Here is a 20,079-nt window from a genome sequence, read left to right on the forward strand (position 1 = left end):
CCAATCATCCAATCATGTGACAGCAGCACAATGCATAAAGTCATGCACATACAGGTCAAGAGCTTCAGTTAATGTTCACATCAAACATCCAAATGGGGAAAGATGGTGGCGTGGTTGGTGGTGCCTGACAGGCTGGTTTGAGTATCCCAGAAACTGTTGATCTGCTTTTTCACAGAATGTTTCCCAAAAACAGTGAGCAGCAGGTCTGCGTACGGAACACCTTGTTGATAAGAGCGGTCAGAGGAGAATGGCCCGACTGATTTGAGCTGACAGGAAGGCTATAGTAACTGAAATAATTACTCTTTGTAAGCAGAAAAGCATCTCAGAATGAACAACACAATTGAACCTTGAAGTGGATGAGCTACAACAGCAGAAGACTCCTGTCAGCCAAGAACAGCAATCTGAAGCTACAGTGGGCACAAACTCACCAACACTAGACAGAAAAAAAACATCGCCTAGTCTGATGAATATCGATTTATGCTGTGACATTCAAATGGCAGGGTCAGGATCTGTTGGTTTGTATAAACACTTCAGGCTGGTAGTGGTGGTGTATTGGTGTGGGGTATGTTTTCCTGGCACACATTAAGCCCCTTAAAACTGATCGAGCATCATTTGACTATTGTTGCTGACTATGCACATGCCTTATGGCCACAATTTACCCATCTCTAAAAGGATATATCCAGCACAGTAATATGGCATGTCACAAAGCGTAAGTCATCTCAAATGTTTGAAGGAGATTCACAGGATGAACGTGCAGTATATAAAATGACTGATGAGTGGAAACAGAATTCTGTACAGCAAATAGTATAAATCATGTGAATGGGTTGTATCAGTTATTTTACTTTGGGGCTGATTTTTGTTCATCAGTTTTTAATAATTGATCAAGGCAAATTGATAAGAATTGTTAAAGTTATAGAATATGCATCAAAGTATATCTCATGCTTTCAAACAAAATGGCAAGTGTCCTTTAAGTTGGTCTTCAAGGTTTAATAATATTACATTTTTTAATGAATTAGTTTAATCAAAATGTTAGCTTTAGCCAGGTTAATGGAAAAATACCTTTTTTTGGAAGCTTACATATGGAAGCTTAATTACAGTTGAATACAAAAGGTTGCATCCCCCATTGTTTCTTGGTGAAACAAGGAAAATGTAAAGCTAAAATTTTAAAATGTTGAAGTCAATAAAACAACAATCCAAAAAATACAAAATCAGCAATACAATATTCTTAAAATGCTTTGCTGTGACTCTCTTGGCCTCCAGTGCTGATCTGAATAATGCAATGTACGGCACTTATCACAGTTACAACAGATATGTCAAGAGGATTAAGTATAGATTGGCTAAGCATGCTGACAGTTCATCCTGAAAAAAAGTCAGGAAGAACATGGGGCAAATATTACAACTAAGACAATCAAAAAATAGCTCAAAGGATACAAGAGGTTGGACAGAATAATAAAAGCATAAGGTGCATATTAAAAAGATTAGAGGATGTTCACTTTCAGGGAGGAAGATGCAGACTTTTGAACTGATATCATTTTGTTTTTTGTTTTTATTTATAATATCTTAACATACACTATTTGATTTTTGTCAAAAAAAGCAGGTCCATCATCAGGTTGTAAGGAATTTATAGACAGGTAGTGGTGACATTTTTCAGTTCAGTAGGTCATTTTCCATTGAAAAGCTGTTGTAGGACCATATGTTTCACCCCAGATGAAATAAAAATATACACATACAAGCAAAACATGTGCCCTGATGTAATTTATTTAAGTGAGCAAGGTTATAGTGACGTTGTTAGTGGGACTGCTATACTAGGAACACCAGAAAAGAAAGAAGTTGAGGAGAGAAAATCTCTTTTTTGAGAAAGACAGAGTGTTATAGGCATGTAATCATGATTATGTCACCAAAATGCCAGCAAGGCCTTTGGAACCAAATTATTATAATAGCTATAGCACGCACAGTCAAAGGATCATAGGAAATGTCAATATTCAAGACGACCAACCATACACCATGCTATGCAGAGGCATGGTTCTAAGCTCATGTAAAAAATGCCTTAGTAAATGAAGGTAGATATATATATATACAAGTAACTGAGATGATTTGTCCCATGATGAGTCATTCAGCAATATGCACTGACTGAAAACTATACATTATTCTCTCACCACCATAAGTGTCCTTGTAAACATAAATGACAAAGTAAGAGGTTGTACCACAGACATGCTGTTATATTGAGAAAATAAACAGTGACAAAGTACATTTCTGGCTGGCACAGAGATTTGAAAGGAATTCCAATCATAAGGCTCACAAAACTAAGACACGGATGAAGCGCTGGTTTGGCCTCATTGATGCAACTGACAGTCTTTTATTCTTCTTTGTCCTAGATTGTTATCGGCAAACGGACTGCACCATTGAAATGCCTCTCAGTGCTGACGGGCTCTTTCAGTTCTGGATGTCTGACATTTCTCAGCCCAACGTTTATCTTTAGACTTTCACAATGTCACAGTCCCAGTAGCACACAATTCAGATTTACACAGGGCTGCACCGGCATGGAGTAGACGCACAGCCATCATTCAGATTACATCCAGATCTGATTCATAACACCACCAGAATACACTTCGATTTAACCCACATTTTAGACCCCAAGGTCCTTGTTGCCGAGAACGACGGCAGTGGAATAGCATTCATCTTCAATTCATTCACTACAGAGAACAACACAGGTGGTTTTCAGCTGACAGCTGATGGCACATTATCAATGTGGTAATTAAAAATATAATATAAAGCTTCACAGTACTGAAATACTTTGTGCTTGCCTTGTAGTTTCTTCTTTGTATCCTTATCATTCTGTAGTTTCAGTGTGTGCAAGCCTAGCTTATTTCTAGTTTCACAAAAATAATTAAACATAGTATTCTCTGCAGTGAAAATACCTACAGGTTAGCTCAGCTAAAATTGCTGATCCTGATAAGCAGAGAGGCACACAGATTAGGTTATGACAGTTGTGTTTACAGACATGTGACACGGACAAGGCAATACAGGGTTCAAGTATATACAAAATACACAAGAAGGGGAAGGCTTAACCTGTGAGACTACTTCCTGTAGCACCATTTTATATTTGGACAGTCATATTTAAAATGGTGTATTCTGAATCTCCACTGTGTCTATGACTCATACAGAGAATAGACTTCCTATCAAAATTGGATTTGTTCACACTTTAATTTCACACTTTATATAATTCCACAATGCACTATTCAAAGATTGTTTGTAAAATGGATGGAATTAGCTATACAGATCCACCACAGCTAGTCTCTTAAATCCTTTCTTAATAACACTGTAAGGAGGAAACACTTGGGCCAAAACACTGGTGCAACTGAAATTTAAGGATTAAATGCTGTTGATGAAACCCATTCAAATTCCCCCATCAAAGGTAGTAGTCCTTAGGTAGTTGAATCATCGCAATTAATTGAACTAGTGCTTCTACTAAGCCAATAGGCCTCAGTGGTGTTCCCATGTTATATGGCCAAGACATTGTATTTCTATAACATTCCTGTCATTAAGTTCTCATACTGGTGTTGTCCTCCTGTTGATGCTATCATTCAAGTCTTTGGGAAAGCAGTTGTGCACCTGCAGGAATCCAGAGTCGTGTTCAGGGCTATAGGAGCTGTCAGTGCCCGATTTCAGCGGATCTCTGCTCAGCGTGTACATGTTAATCTCACCCAGAGGCACGGAGCTCACCATCTTTATACCGACTGGAGACGCCTCGCGGGACGCCTCTGTGGAACGCGAGCTGGAACGTGAATGTCGCCGCCTGTAGCGGAAACTGGACATGCGTGAATACGGTGAGGAGGACGAGGTAGACTTGACAAACTCTCGTCGTGCTTGGAAGCGCACCTCTTTGTTCTTTTCGATGTAGATGTTCACAGCTAGGACAGCAACCGCCTCCGCGAGGATGAACGAGAGAGCCCCAAAGTAGAACGACCAGCCGTAATTGTATTGGCTCTTCTTGTCCTCATCACGCTTGTCGCTGGGATCACCAGTGTTGCTGGAGATGTAAACGATGATCCCAATGATGTTACTCAAACCTAAAACATTATAGAGATATTAGTGTCAAGAAATGATACTGTTTACCAAAATGAGTAACCTACTTAGTATTAAGCAATCAGGGACTTCCTGGAACATTTTTTTTGTTTTGTTTGTCATGGTTGTTATGTGTGCTGCTAGCAATGAAAATAAAGATGCTGTAACACCTCCTTTTGATATTTTCGCAGAGCACAGTTTGCAGTCTACTTTGCATTTTTGCTGACCTCGATATTGCCCCTTGTGTTTACATGCATGTTTGTTTACAAAAGAATTTTGTAAACAAACCAACATTTTAGCCATTTGCTCTGCTTCTGTCCTCTCCTCTGCTCTAGGGCTGTAAAATTAAAATTTGAACTTCGAATATTCGTCAAATTTAAGATAAAAATGTACATTCGAATGCAAAAACTGTGTGCGTTCTAAATTAAGATGTGTAGCAAGCACTAGTACCGATTTTAATTAAAACATACTGTTGAAAAAATGACACACAAGATATTAACAATGCACTAACAACGTTTTGTGAAGAAGAAAAATCTAGAAAGAATAGTTCTAGTGTTTGAAATAATCCAGTCATAGTCAATAATGTCGGGGATTGACCCGATTAAGCTGTGTGAGCTGAAGCTGAAAAGTGAACAAACACTGGTAAACCAATGCGCTTAACTAGTGCGTTAACTCACCCAAGCGCATCCTATACACATATGAGATTAATGAGACATATACACAACGTAAACGTAATATTACAACTTGCATCTGCACAAACTGACACAAATGGACAAGTGAACACTAAAACACGGACAATGAATAACTAAAGCATAAAGAAAATCACACAAGCGCCTTTGTGTTATGTCCAGAGACACTCGAAAAGGAGGAGTCCTAAACTGACTTTATGTCGAACATGTTACATTGTTCTATTTGTTGTTACTTATGTCTAACTTATAGCTAGTATGTTAAGAAAGGTCCTAACCATTGAGAAACAGGACTGGCAGTATATCGCCTGTTAAAGAATGAATGACTTTCTATACTCCTGTGCCAAATGTTTAATATTTAGTGCAACTTTTGTTAACGGAGCCTGAGAGTCCATTTTATTTATTGTTTTGGTTGTGTGGTTTTATTTTATTTATGTTTTATTTAGGATATTTAATTTTTTTTGACATTCCAATGCCAATGTCTGAATATTCTTAAGAATTAAAAGTTCACTGCTCTTTGAAAATGTGTACTTATGTTATTATGCTATTATATTATCATTATGTCCCTGGCATAAAATGGTCTGAAAATGACAATAATATTGTTTATCACAATTATTTCCTGGACAATATATCATCCAACAAAAGCAGTTATCGTGACAGGCCTAATTGTGGTATCAGACCTTGGTATTATAGCATATTTTACAAGTGATATACCAATACCTAATACCAATATCAGTACCGTTGTTAAAAATCTTCCATGCTGATGATTTATCAGTTGCTAAGTCATGCACTACTTACAAATCTGTGAGCGTCTTACCTGCTGCCACAAACAGGATCCCTGCACTGAGCAAAATGTTATTCCTCTTGTTGTAGATGCGTCCTACTCCCACACACAGCCCCCCCAGAAGTAGTAGAACGGTACTGAGAATGGGGAACACACTGGAGGCACGTACTATACCTAAACATACACGCAACCAGATCCATGGTTAGTCAACAAATTCTGTATTAATTCTGTTTTACAAGACTGATATGCATATTATAGGTACAGAACTGAAACAGTGTTAAAATGGCCAAATATCCCTTAAAAGAAAGTCACTCACGTAGGAGGTATTCTGAGCTGTCAGTGTCATAGTCGTTGTCGTCTGGAAAATGATTGATACGGTAACAGCTTCCTTTGTTGAGACCTAAAGATTAATAAAGTTAAAATTAGAGTCATGATGAAGTGATGTATCAGTTACCAGGTATGAAGTAATGTCCAGCTGCTGCATTTTGCACAAGTTGTAGTTTATTTGTTAGGTTGTTTAGGTAGTTCTGTGAACAATCATTATAGTAGTTTAGGTGAGTAAATACTAAAGCTTGAATCAGTTTGTTGAATTGAGGGATACAGCCTAACCCATGCTACAGTGTATTCCTTAAATGACAGAAGGTAATTTTAGGAATGTTGGTAAGGTGCGGTTACACCAAAATTTTTAGCCTCAAACTTCATCTGAATAGCAAAATTTCATTTGCCTTGTTTGTATTTCTGTAATTTATTAGTATTCATCCAGCAAACAATGCTATACAGAAAGGCTACCAGTTTATCTAGGACACCAATATCATTTGGGACTATAGCTGTGCATCTGTGTAGCGATGAAAGCTGACTCCTTTTTAATAATTTGACATATTGGCAGCATGTACTAAGAAAAAAAAGTGGAAAGATTACTGAACCTTGTAGCACAAATTTAGAGTTCCCTCTAAAAGTATCGGAATGGTAAGATCAATTATTTTGTTTTTGCTATACTCTGGAGACATTTGGGTTTAAGATCAAACGATGAATATGAAACAACAACCTAGAACATGGCACCTTTTGTATGAACCCACCCATTTTTCAAGTGATCAAAAATAGTGGAACATGTGACTGACAGGTGTTTCTTATTACCCAGGAGTGTTCTGATAGATTGATTGTTTAAACAATTAAAAGCTTTGAATGTCTACACTTGGTCTGAGCCCTCGGTTTCACCTGTGAAGACAGCATTTGTTGTTAAAAAGAATAAACCCACGGAAGAACAGAGAGCTGCCTATGGGAGAAAAGCAAGGCATTTTGAAGATGAGAAATGAGGGAAAATTGATCAGATCTATTGCATAAGCATTGGTCATTGCCATTACGACAATATCCTGAATATATGAAATATCCGGAATATCCTGAAAAAGAAACCACTGGTGTACTAACAACCAGACATCGAACAGGTCGGCCAAGGGAAAAAACAGCAGTTGATGACAGAAACATTGTGAGAGCTGTGAAGAAAAACTCAAAAACAACAGTCAGTGACATCAGCAACAACCTCCACAGAGCACAGGTGAAGGTATCACAATCCACCATTCGAAGAAGATTTTGCAGGCAGAAATATAGAGGCCATACCACAAGATGCAAACCACACATCAGCAGTAACTCTTGATGGTAGCAGCAGAATGAATTCAGAAGTCTGCCAATTTGCAGAGAAATACATCCAAACTAATTGGGAGGAACTTCATCATGCAGCAAGACAATGACCCAAAACACACTGCCAACACAACAAAGGACTTCATCAGGAGAAAAAAGTGGAAGGTTTTAGACTGGTCAAGTCACCAGACCTTAACTCAATTGAGCATGCATTTCACCTCCTGAAGAGGAGACTGAAGGGAGAAACCCCCCGAAACAATCAACAACTGAAAGAAGCTGTGGTAGAAGTCTGGAAAAGCATCACAAAAGAAGAATGCAAGCATTTGGGGATCTCAGTGGGTTGCCGGTTTGATACAGTTATTGCAAGGAGGGGATATGCCACCAAATGTTAAGTGTAATTTACTTAAATGTATCTGTTAGACTATCTGTTCTAATACTATTGCTCACCAAAAAATTGGGTGCTCTGACACCAAAGGTGCCATGTTCTAAGTTGTTTAACACATCTAAATATAAATATCAGAAAATGAAAGCTGAAAACCAGTTTTAACACAGTTCTCCCTGGAAAGCATAAAGTCATGACATAATATGTCAGTTACTAAATATCTCCCTGTACAACGTAAACCCCACATCTCAAACACTTCTATGGTTAAAATAGAGTTTATCAGCAATGTGCAGTGGTATGTGGTCCTCTCCCTGAGCTCTATGTGAAGGGACGCAGACTGCACCCTCTGACACAGCTTTTGTGGCCCAGCTTGGCATTAATTGGGTCTGGTGGTTAAAAAGTAGCATCAAATTAATTAGTATTAAATAGGTCTGAGAAACTAGGCCACGTTTTCTCGTCTAGTCATTGTAAAAAAAAAAAAAAAAAAAAAAAAAAAAAAAAAAAGAAGCGTTTTTTCAGGATTGTTCTGCGAGCTGTCTTCAGATAGCATGAGCAGCATTACTGTATATGAAAAGCTGCAACAAATCTTTTATACTTATATGTACCATTTTATATATGTATCACTACAAGTATGATATTTATGAATATACTGTATGTTAACAGGTACAGGATAAAACCTATGTTTTTGTCCAACCTATTTTATTCAAGCAGGCCTAATTTACATATCAGTGGATCATCTGGGCCCCCACTCAGCCTGGGCCTTGGCCAAGTTTCCCATTTGTCTCCCCACTGACGACAGGGCTGTACATGAATGCATAATGCTGTGTGCAGGTTGTAATAAAAATTTGTAGCATTCCTTATCAAATGGAATCTAATGCACTACTCCTGTGACATGACCATTTATAGGATCAACATGTGACAGACATGTGAACATGCAATGATATCCCTACCACAGATTTATTTCAAATGAAATACAACAATGTACCAAAATGTAACATCACAAAATAATTTCAATTGAAGTAAAAAGGATTTTCGTAAACAAGGTGCTTTTCCATTTGATCTCCTGGAACAGTGCATCAACATCACCAGCAACTTTTTCACTGCTACCAGATTAGGGAAGATCCTCTGTGGTTGGGTTATTTTTAATCACGCAGCGCCCAAAAAAATGGTCTTGAGGTTGTAATTTGCCAGATATGTTTCTTCTATACATTACAGTGAACTGGGTTGTCTGGTGTAAAACCGTGATTTTTAACTGGGAACTATACATGCAATCTGGTAAGCCTAAACTTGTAGGCAAGTCATTAGTCAGTCTACATTTCCAGACACTTTCACAATTGCATGCACCATTGTCTAGCACTACATGTTTAGCTTCTAAGTTATAGTGGAATGTCTAAGTACAAAATTTGTGTTGATGTGTGTTTTTAGCAGTGCTGAATAAGCATCTTACACTACTTGCTATGAAAACGATTGTTTTTTTTTTTTTTAAATAACTACTTTGGACTACTTTACTTAGTTATTATTCTTCAATCAAAAGCAATGAATAAAAATATGAAATAAAAAAACAAAACAAACAAAAAAAAAAACAGCACTTTGTTTTTGGCCCTGGATGTCCTAAATTTTTGTTTCAGCTATTTCTGAACCTGGAGATGGCAGACACTAGACAGTCTACAGTAGAAGTAAACACAGTGCCTATCTAACACTTAAAACCCATTTAATTAATTTTCCTTGGATAAATATCTGACCAGCTTTCCTAGCGTGAACCTGAGAAACCCTTATATCCTCATACATCCTTACATCCTACTAATAGTTTTATAGGTCTAATTGTTTCTTCAGACAGTCAAACTGAAAAGCTGTGCATACAAATGCAATACAATCCAAAATACAATCCAAAATCCATCAGACATGCGGTTCAGTCCTTGTATTAGAAAACAAAGTGTGTGAAGAGAGATCGAATTGAGTGACTTGAGACCGCTGATTTATGAGTGGCAGTTATTAGCCCGGTGTCTGTGGTGCGCCCAGTCTCATAAAGAGGAAATAAAACCCCTCACTTAACAGAAACACTCTCATCAGAGACAGAGACCGTATGTGTGTGTATCTCTATGTGTGACAAAATGAGAGCTCGGTCCCTCAGGCCTGCCTGGAGGTAACAGCACTCTGTGCTGAGCGCATGTTCTCCATGGCAACCTCAGGGCTGTTTCAACAATTCGATTTCCATAATGTCTCCAAGGGTGCCTATGACATCTTCATTGTGGTTTAATACAGCAGGCAGCGAGCCCTCCCTTTCCAAACCCACCTCCCCAGCTGACACGTGCAGCGCCAAGACTGATCCCTGCACAGCCTACAGCTGTCACCCCACTGGTTCAGCTTGACACATGGGAGCACTTTGCTGTTCCCGTGAATTAAGGTGACATAGCCAATCATGGGTCCGTTAAACTTTCTATGGTGCTGTTTCTACCATGACTTGTCTGGATTTTTTGAAGAGCACTTTGGAATGAACAGCACTATTTTTTTTTGTTAGAAAGCTTGCCAGGTTCACAGAGCAACTGGTTAAGACTAGACTTGTGCATCAAGAAGGGGACCATGCAGGGAGCAAAAAGAACCTTGCACGAGTGGGAGGTTTTTATTTGCATGAGAGTATGAGCAAGCAGTCAGATATGAAGCTTGCGGGGCAAACAAACACCATGTTCATCCTTCATTAACATGAACATGCAGCATTCATTAATTTATCCTTAGCCTGGTCCTGGTTGTGGTGGTGTAACTTAGGCTAATAGTTTGTTTATTTTTTTGGTAAATAGAGCCTACAAAATTTGTTAAAACACATGGTAGATAGGTTCAAACAAAAATAATAACTCTAGGAGCACTATTACAATATATTTCTTTGCACATCTCTAGTTGAGACCAGTTATGAACTTGACTGATGTAGCTGAGGTTGAGGAACTTTCAGAGTCAGAATGCACACACCATACTGACAGTGATGGCATTTCTACATCTGGATTTTTCCAGTGTTTCCTGGGGCTCAGTGGTAGGGTCATATTTAATATAAAAAAATAATAATAAAGAACAAAAGAAAAAACTTCTGGTTTATGCCATGCCCACTTTGGGTTTATTATTATTTTTTTTTTTTACAGTCCTTACAATGCTTCCTCTCTGTATAAGGCAATAGGTCCCAAATTATGCAAGAATGAGCCATGGGAAGGTCAAGGGCTTGAAGGCTGTGCCTGGCACATGCTCCAAACTTGTAATCGCTCCCATTACTCAGTCACAGAATTCAAGCCCGATGGCTAATTAGAGACTGCGTGGCCTTTCAGTGCTGCATTTTAATTACACATCTGTGGTGCACACTGGGAATGGAGAAGTGACAGCACTTCCGCCCTTGAAACATCCCCAACCTGGCAAAGGGAATGATTATATCACCAAGGGAAAACAAATCCAAGCACTCAAGACTCAGATCCATATTGACCCAAAGCAAATGTTATCTCATGGGCTACAATAAGCCCAGCTGACAGCCACATATCGATGCTCAAGCTGTCTTGCCCTTTTTGGGTTGATCATTGACCTTTAAGGGATTCGCATCAAAATGTTCTCGAGTTCTGTCTTGCCCCACTGGGTTGATTTTTAATTAGCATATTCGTGAATAAAAGACATATGGAAATTTAGTCCATAATACATAATTTTGCCAGGCAAAACAGTAGAAACACAGTAGCACCCCATGACAACTGTATTTAAAGTTTATAGAAATAAATTATTTATCATCCAAGTAGCTACTTGTTACTCGGAGTAACAGTGGGGTTGGTGAGTTTAATAAAAGTACTGATGACTCCACTGATATATCAGAAAAGTGTACTGTCATCGTAATATTGATATTATGTTTCTTAAAGAAAATACATTGAAGATATGCAAAATATCCCTAATGTAATACAGTGATTACTTCAGTTTCACCTTGAGTCTTGTTCACAGCTTTAAGTCCCTACAGAACAGCTGTTCACTACTTGGACCTGATAAATGATGCTATTGTATCGTGATGTGATTACATGCTTGTTGACTGGATAGGTATAATCGCACACCAGGAAAGCTTGTTAGAGCTCCGGCAACACAAATGCTGCCATCACGAAAAAAAAGCAGTTGCTTTTGCAATGAGTTTAATGTTCTTTTTCATTACCATTCTCTTTGCATATGTATGATGGATCGTGATGTTTTCATGATTAAATGGCACGCTCTCTGTTGTGTGTACAAGGCTGAGTGAGATAATGAGTGGGAAAGCTAGTCAGTCCTCTTGATTCAGGGTCACCAGCATCACGTTGCATTAGGGAGAAAAAAGGTAATGCGTGTCTCGTTTTCTTTTTTGGTGGACAATGACAAGAAGCAATAGATTCGTCTATTTTTAAAACCTTGGCCATGTTACCATAGCGATTTCTGACACGTTGTTGCCAAGCAACAGCATCAAATACAATAAAGGCATGAATGAAGGCAGATACTTAAGAGGAGACTCTTGACTGCATACGCTTTGCAGTCCATTCACCCCTCTCCAAACCGAGGGAGAGAGAGATAGAGAAAGACAGAGAGACAGACAGAAAGACAGAGAGATGTCTTAAGCTCTAACATAAAGGCTAAACTTATAAACATTTATGAACGAGTGCTGGGTAGCTTCCTGAGCTAAACTTTGTTAACATGCTTTTAATTACGCTAAAAAAAAATTCAGACAAATCACATACTGTGATAAAATTCCTGAACCTTCCTACACCATTGTTTTCTTTCATCACCATATGATAATGATATGACATCACTGTCACAAATTACATCAGGTATTGTCAGTACTCTGACCAGTACACTGATCTCAGCACACTGACCTGCTTCGCTATTCCTCATAATTATTAGTAAAAAAATCTTTATTAGTTGTATGATTCGTCCCATTGATAAGTAGATGTTGTCTTTACTTCCATAATGCTGACCAACTTCTTTATTACTCATAATTATTAGTCTTATACTTACATATACTTGTATTATTTATCCTTCTTTGCCCCACATATATTTTTTTATTTATATAATTATATGATATAAAATATATAATTATAATAGAAGAATATAATGTTTCTAGTCTCATATATATATATATATATATATATATATATATATATATATATATATATATATATGTATATGAGACTAGAAACATTATATTATAAAACATTATATTATACAGACACACACACACACACACACACACACACACATATATATATATATAGAGAGAGAGAGAGAGAGAGAGACAGAGAGAGAGATGAACACTGTTGGTCTGGCTTGGTTAAAAAATGTCGTGATACCTGTTGGATATAGTGAAAATGCCTCTGAGTATCGTGGTATGTTTTTGCCATATCGCCTCCCTTGTTAGCAGCCTTCCCAACAAACACGCAATGTTTCCCTAACATTAATCAGCATTTGGTTCGACTTTGGCTATGTTTCAGAACCATTTCATAACGTTCTGGCAACGTTCTGTTTTGGTTAACAAAGGAATGTTCTGGGAACTTTTAAACAAAGCGTTAAAGCGTTAAAAGCTTGCTTTATGTGTTGTTTTTCTAACGTTCCAGTAATGTTTTTATGGTCTCATAACAGGAAGTTTGCTAAAATGAACAGCGCTAACTTTGTTAACCAAAATAGAACGTTATGAAATGCCCCCCACACCCCCCTCCACACACACACACACACACACACACACACACACACACACACACACACACACACGCAAAATTACTAAGGAGAACCAAATGCTAACGTTAGAGAAACGTTCTGTGTTTGTTGGCTTGTAGTCTGCACGCGCTGATGACAGTGCACGCGCGACGCGATTTTGCGCACAAAACGAAGAACAAAAGATTTAAACTGCGTGCTCTTAACGCTCACCATGCGGGCTAACAAAAAGAAAAGATGATCTGAATGTGACACAGATTTCATTGCAAGTTTTCTTGCCCTGTTTTTGTTTTCCCTCAGATCAAAACAAGAATCAGATATCTGACCCTTACGGTACCTTCTATACAGCAGATTCTCCAAAGCCCGGAGTGCGTGAGATCCCCGCGAGTTTTCTTGGGTTGTGACTGAGTGTCGTCTGCTGTGATGTTGGTCGCGTTGCAAATGTAAGCCCTGGAGTACAGCCAGTAGTCCGTGCCGATAGCGATGGTCATAAGGCTAAACGCCACGAAAGCGCCCACGGTGGCCAGGAGCAGCTGAACTGCACGGTCGCACCAAGCCATCGCACCTCATAATAATCTCTCACTCGGTCTTGTTTTTTTTTTTTTTTTTTTTGGTTTTTTTTCGCACGTGAGCGACACGGCACGCGTGCGTGCGTGTGTGTTTGGCAACAGCTCGCGCTCCTTTTGTTCCCGCGCTCGAGCGTCAGAGCTGGTTAGTCAGCGCGCGCGCCCGGAGCCACGGCAAACTTGCGCGAGGTGAAAAGCGCGCGGCGCCTCCACGTGTCAGTGAGCTCAGCAGGAGCCGCTTTTAAATCACCGCGGTTTGCTCTAATCATTTTTTCCCTTTTGTTTTTTTAATTTAATAACAGAAACCAAGCCGCTTGTCCTCTCCCAGCGTCTCGAGTTTCCTCAGTCTAATGGATATGGCTTTTTTTGACGGCTCAGTCTCAAACCCCACCTTCAGTCCCACTAACCAATGAGAGGCAAACAGCAGGAGACCCTCTTTAGCTCTACTGATGGGAAGAGGGGGATCTTAATGTAGGGCCTGAAACGAGCTTGTCTCCCAGAAATGACCTCATCTGTGATCTGGGAATGTGTAGCTCTGTTGTGAGTGCAAACAGAAATGCAGTGGACTTTGTGTGTTCGTACTCATATGAAAGCCCTGGAATCAGATCTGCTATAGGATGAAATCAGGAAAAGTTATGGCTGTAGCTTCGTACACTCTCAGGAATAAAGGTACCTTGCTGGGGTGGTACCATCAGGGGTACATCATTCGTACCTTTAGTATCTTTATATCTTTATATATAACTGATCCTTAGGGACTGTTGATGTACTGTCTAAGATTTACTCTAATTACTGTAGCTTTAATAGGTTATTTAAAGGTACATTACATGCACCTTCCCAGGTGATAGATAGATAGATAGATAGATAGAGTACTTTATTAATTACTGAGGAAATACTAGGTAAATACTAAGGTACAAAAGATGTGCCCTTGATGGTACCACCCAAGTGACAAGGAAGAGTACAGATTGGTACCTTTATTTCTGAGAGTGTAGCTCATTAAAATTTAAAATCCAATTATTAAAATTAGAGTCATAATGCCACAACAGTTTATAATGTAGTAACTTATTACCACCACAACCCTAAACAGGATACAGCAGTTACTGAAGAATGAATGAATGAATAAATGATGAAGTTGTTAAATTAGCTGCGATTTTTTGGAAACTCAGATTCGTGAAGAAATCTGCATCATGAATGTTCTGCAAAATTTTACTTTTCAATTTTAATTTCAGCATAATAATAACAAACAAATTGTCACTGGGAAGTAATCTTTCATCATCAATAGCTCTATGGCCTCTATAAGAAGAATGCAAATATTTGATAAATAACATATTCATGAAAAAAAAGCATTTTTAGTTTTAGTTTATTTACTCTAATACAGTATACAAAATGAGTTGTTTAATTTTTGGGTAAGCCAGCCCATTTCAAAGACTGAGGCATTTCCTGGTGCCATATAGAACCATATTCAAAAGGTTCTTCATAAAACCATACAACAGGTTCCATATAGAGCCATTACAGTGTTATAAAGAACCATGCTTTCTTAATTTTGCCTTTTGGATTGTTGGAAAATGTAGTTTAACTTTTTTTTATTGTAATATCTGATTTATGATTATATTGTCAGACTTTATTTCATAAATTAGGTATTGCAATAAACAAAGTTAAACTACATTTTCCAAAAATCCAAAAGGCAAATTTAAGAAAACATGGTTCTTTATATCACTGTAATGGCTCTATATGGAACCTGTTGTATGGTTTTATGAAGAACCTTTTGAATATGGTTCTATATGGCACCAGGAAATGCCTCATTACACTACTTTATAACCATGTTTTCGCCTATGAAACATTGATTTTACACATCCGTACACATGCCTAGGCCTGGAGCAGGTAATTGTTTCTCAAAAGAAGAGAAGAGACATTCTGACATGCCTCCAATGCATATTAAATCATAACTAGATAGGTATTCCCTGCTATTGCTGTTGATAGCATGCTGGTTGGTGAGTGGTGATGTTTATTTTTGTTCAACATTTTCAACACACCCTAAACAGTATATATATATATATATATATATATATATATATATATATATATATATATATATATTTATATACATATGTGTATGTGTATGTTTTAATATAAAAATTCTTCATGACCTCAAGTGCTTCATTAGTTTTCATTTTAAAATTTTTAAAAAATCCCTGTATCAGCATCTCATTGCATGGCAGTAAATTTAAATGTTGACTCAAATTCAGTGATTAGGTTGCTTACTCAAATACCAGTTCAGACAACAGCACTCAAAAAAAATTATATTCACAAATCTAAGCATTCTTATTTCCCCAGGAAATGCCTTAAACTAGAGGTCTTGTTTATTCATATATAAATATCTATATCTATTCATACAGTATATAAAAATCTGTCAGTGTAATGAACAATCATCTCACAAGTTAAGCAAAAAGTATATGCGAAGAAAATATTCTTCATATTCATTCTCTCTCTCTCTCTCTCTCTCTCTCACACACACACATACACACACACACACACACACACACACACACACACACATTAACTCACATACTTGTGAAGATGTTAATCTGAAATAACTAACAGAAACACAACCAAAAAAAAAAAGCTTTTTTTCCTTCAATCTAACAGCATTAATAGCATTTCAACAGTACTTTAATGTAATTACTGTTACTGTGTGTAAAGTTATTTCTATACAATAGCCTATACATTTAATTATTGAACTGTTACTTGTGACAGAATCCATCTCTATATTGTTCACATCTTTTGTACAGCATTTCTTGTTACACCATTTTGAGCTAAAACTGAAGTAAAGAATGTGTGGGAAACAACAATGGGCTTGTCACTGGCCCATTTTTACCTGATCACAGGTAGGACATCTGACAGTTAAATAGCTCTCAACATGTTTTATTTTTAATTGAATATATTTTTTTAAACACAGAATACTAGAGAAGACCCTCTTCAGTAAAAGAGTTCTAGTAGATTTGGCCAAAAGTGGTCCAAGTTACATAACCTATTGCTTACAGTTGTAGGCTACATGGGATTATGTGATTCTAATTTTAATAATGATGACACATTTCATGAACAAATGAACATACAGTATAGCACACTCACATAACAAACTCCCCATAAATCCATGGTGGATATCAACAGTGAATTATAGCTGAATTGATTATAATAATAAAAAAATTGCTGTGTGACTACATTTGACTGAGTAGGCTACATCTCTCTGAGAGATCTGATGCCCTGAAGCTGATCTTCTGAGAGCAATTAAACCGATCCTCAATTGGAAGCATTGATATTCCTTTGTTTACTGAATACAAGCCTGTATCAAGCTAATGAATCAGTCTATTAGACTGTTTTTGCTTGGCTCACAGAGAAGCCACTCACTTCCTCTCTCCTGGGAGTGAAGCTTTATTTAGAGGTGGATTATTTTACTAATCAACCCGATGAGCAACACTACAGCGCAAACCTGGTGTTTGTTTGCCTCTCTCTTCACCCCGACACAGCAATACTGAACTAAAGGGATCATTCGTTAGCCAGAACTCATATGATGCATTCAGGTATTCATTAACCTGTGAACATAGATGGACTGTATATAGTTTAATAGCAGAAGACTATCAGGTGTAATACTGTACAGCTTTAGACATACAGTCAAGTACAAAATTTCAGTACACTTAAGGCAAAATGAAGAAGACACAATTCAATTTATTGCAACAACACATTGTTGTATATTTTACAGATGTCCGTTTATCATCAGAAGTAACAAAAATGGTCTGGATGTGATATATGAGTATTCTATAATTACTTGTATGGCCATCCATTTGTCTTTATAACTGCCTCCAATCTCGTTTGTAACCCCCGAGTAGGTTTCGGATGTAATATTAGTTGTAATATCTCCATTCTAACTCCCTGGCCCATTCATCTTGACATATCTATTATAACTCTGCCAGATGTTATAACACAGCCTTCTTCAAATCAGGTCTGGAGACCAAGATGGCAAAAATTGTTTCAGGATGCATCCACATTATCCACAAGTTTAAACTAACACTATGAATATACAGCTTTGAATAATTAAGCATTCGCTATAACTTTCAATAGGGCATGGGAATTGCTACATTATGGGATTTTGTACAATTCATTCTTTGTTTGCATGCTATAACCTTTCACATACACTGCAAGAGCTGAAAGATTGCTGTTTTATTGTTTTATTGTTTTATTGTGAGTTTATGACTTGTCATGCTTAAAAGCTAATTAAAAGGAGAAGGGGTTATATCACCAAAAACTCCAGAGGGATGTCAGACAATGGTATATGGATAAAATTAGTCTTACTGATGTGTGAAACTATACAAACTCCCAAACAGAGTGGAGTAATGCACTAGATATGCTACCTCCTCTCTACCTAATGCACCAGATATGCTACCTCCTCTTTCCAGAAATCTTTTCGTATCTTGTGTGTGGTTGAGTGACTATCTGTTTGAGCATAAACAAGCCCTTATGTTGTTAGAAATTTTAAATTGCTATCTTTCTCTACTGTGTTATTGACAGGTAAAATAAGCATATATGGTTGAGATATCTTGCAGATTTGTAGAAATAAAAGCAATTATCCTTTTCCCATTCAGAAAATCATGGGGGATGCAAATGTGTGCAATCAACTGTAGCTAGGTGAGTCAGTCTTAGATAACTCTCCTTAAAGGTCTAGGCTGGCTCAGCCATTGTTCCTCAAACATCACTTATCAACCACTCCTCACTTCACAGTTCTTATATTTAAGATTGAAGAGTGAAATTGAGGAAAGACATCATGTCTGATGGCTGATTTTATGATTGAGGTATGACGCATTTCAAGAATTGACAGCGCTGCATTTATTCTGAGACTGGCGGATGTTAAATGTACACCGTGTCTCCAGCTGAGCCTCTGCATGCTGGTTGTTGCGGAGGTTGTGTTTAGCTCAGCGGATCAATGGAGGATGTGTGACTGGGAGAGCAGTGCAACACTCAGGCAGCTTTCACTCCACACACACTCACTGACTGGGGATTTAGAAAGGAAAACACTGATGAAGATGAACAAGTGGTTGTCAGACATTTTACCTTTGGCTCTGTGCTCCATTTTAGAGAATGGCTTAAGGGGCAATGAGAGATTGGAGTTAAGTTTTGTTTGGCAATTTTTAAACTATTCATTCCTTTATTTGCTTGGATGAAATTTTATGGGTTTTCTGATTATTTTATATGATCTATGATCACATATATGATCTGCACATCACATCCATTGTAAATGGAATTTAAAGGGCATTTCAGAGCTATGCAGGATTTTAGTAGGATTATATTTCTTCAATTAATACTACTACTAATAATAATAACAACAATAACAATAATAACAATAATAATAATTTTATAAATAGAGTTTATTAAAACACCAATAACCACCAAATGTTTGAAAAATGGTGCAATTTCCTCTCAAAATATTTCCATGTCTTCTTGACTGTTAATTAATGGTGTGCAAGTGAAAGTAGAACATGTTGCAGAGCTTCCAGCTGTGGTGGCAAAACAGAGGCGGGTGTGAAACAAATCACTTGAAATATCAAGTTAACACCAATTAGTATTTTACAAGGTAGAGAGATAAGATACTGCATCGCTTAGCACGCTGGACCCAAAGGTCAGTGCTAAGCCCTTTATACGCTGTTATTTTGAGAGACATTTATTAAATGAAGCACTTCATGTTTGTTGAAATGTGGCTCTAGAAAAGCATTGGCTGTACAAATTGTCCATTCTGTTCTCACTGTGTGTACTCTAAAATATTAGGGTATTATAATGGACTTATGAAATGCCTATTCTGACTGAGATACTGTAGTTTTTCTATTCACTGATCAGAATATTATGTTGTTAAAATAATAGGCAGGCCCACTCTTACAGGAAGAAATGGGTTTTTGTGTTCCTTTTTCAGAATTTTAATAATAAGCTGATGTAAAAGACATCCTGTATCTCAAGGACGCTACGAATTAATTAAACTTCAAATTCTTCAAAAAAAGGTTAGTTATGTTTTTTTTTGTACCTTCCTGAAAAGGACTCAGTCATTCTGACTATCAAGTATTTGAACTCTGAAAATAAAACTAAAATACATTTCTACTGGCAAATAAATGACAAAGTAAATTTCTGATGTTAATCTACTTGACATTGGGTGAAAGGTAAAAGGTGTTTGACAAAGCAAACGTGACAACTGAAAAAAAAAAAAGGGACCAGATTTGCAGGACCTTCTACTGAATGCATACT

General features: G+C 37.5%; 1 protein-coding gene across 1 annotated transcript; it reads right to left on the reverse strand.

Moving 5' to 3' along the window:
• Nucleotides 1–1,260: 1,260 nt before the first annotated feature.
• Nucleotides 1,261–14,194, reverse strand: cacng4b (calcium channel, voltage-dependent, gamma subunit 4b). Its single transcript, XM_026916162.3, has 4 exons — nucleotides 13,572–14,194; nucleotides 5,852–5,935; nucleotides 5,569–5,709; nucleotides 1,261–4,070 (listed from the first exon to the last, which is right to left on the reverse strand). Exons 1-4 carry the CDS (start codon nucleotides 13,792–13,794, stop codon nucleotides 3,550–3,552), a joined length of 969 nt encoding a protein of 322 aa, XP_026771963.1. The 5' UTR covers nucleotides 13,795–14,194; the 3' UTR covers nucleotides 1,261–3,549.
• Between the last annotated feature and the right edge of the window lie 5,885 nt (nucleotides 14,195–20,079).

Source organism: Pangasianodon hypophthalmus, chromosome 13, assembly GCF_027358585.1.
Source record: "Pangasianodon hypophthalmus isolate fPanHyp1 chromosome 13, fPanHyp1.pri, whole genome shotgun sequence".
Lineage (NCBI taxonomy): Eukaryota > Metazoa > Chordata > Actinopteri > Siluriformes > Pangasiidae > Pangasianodon > Pangasianodon hypophthalmus.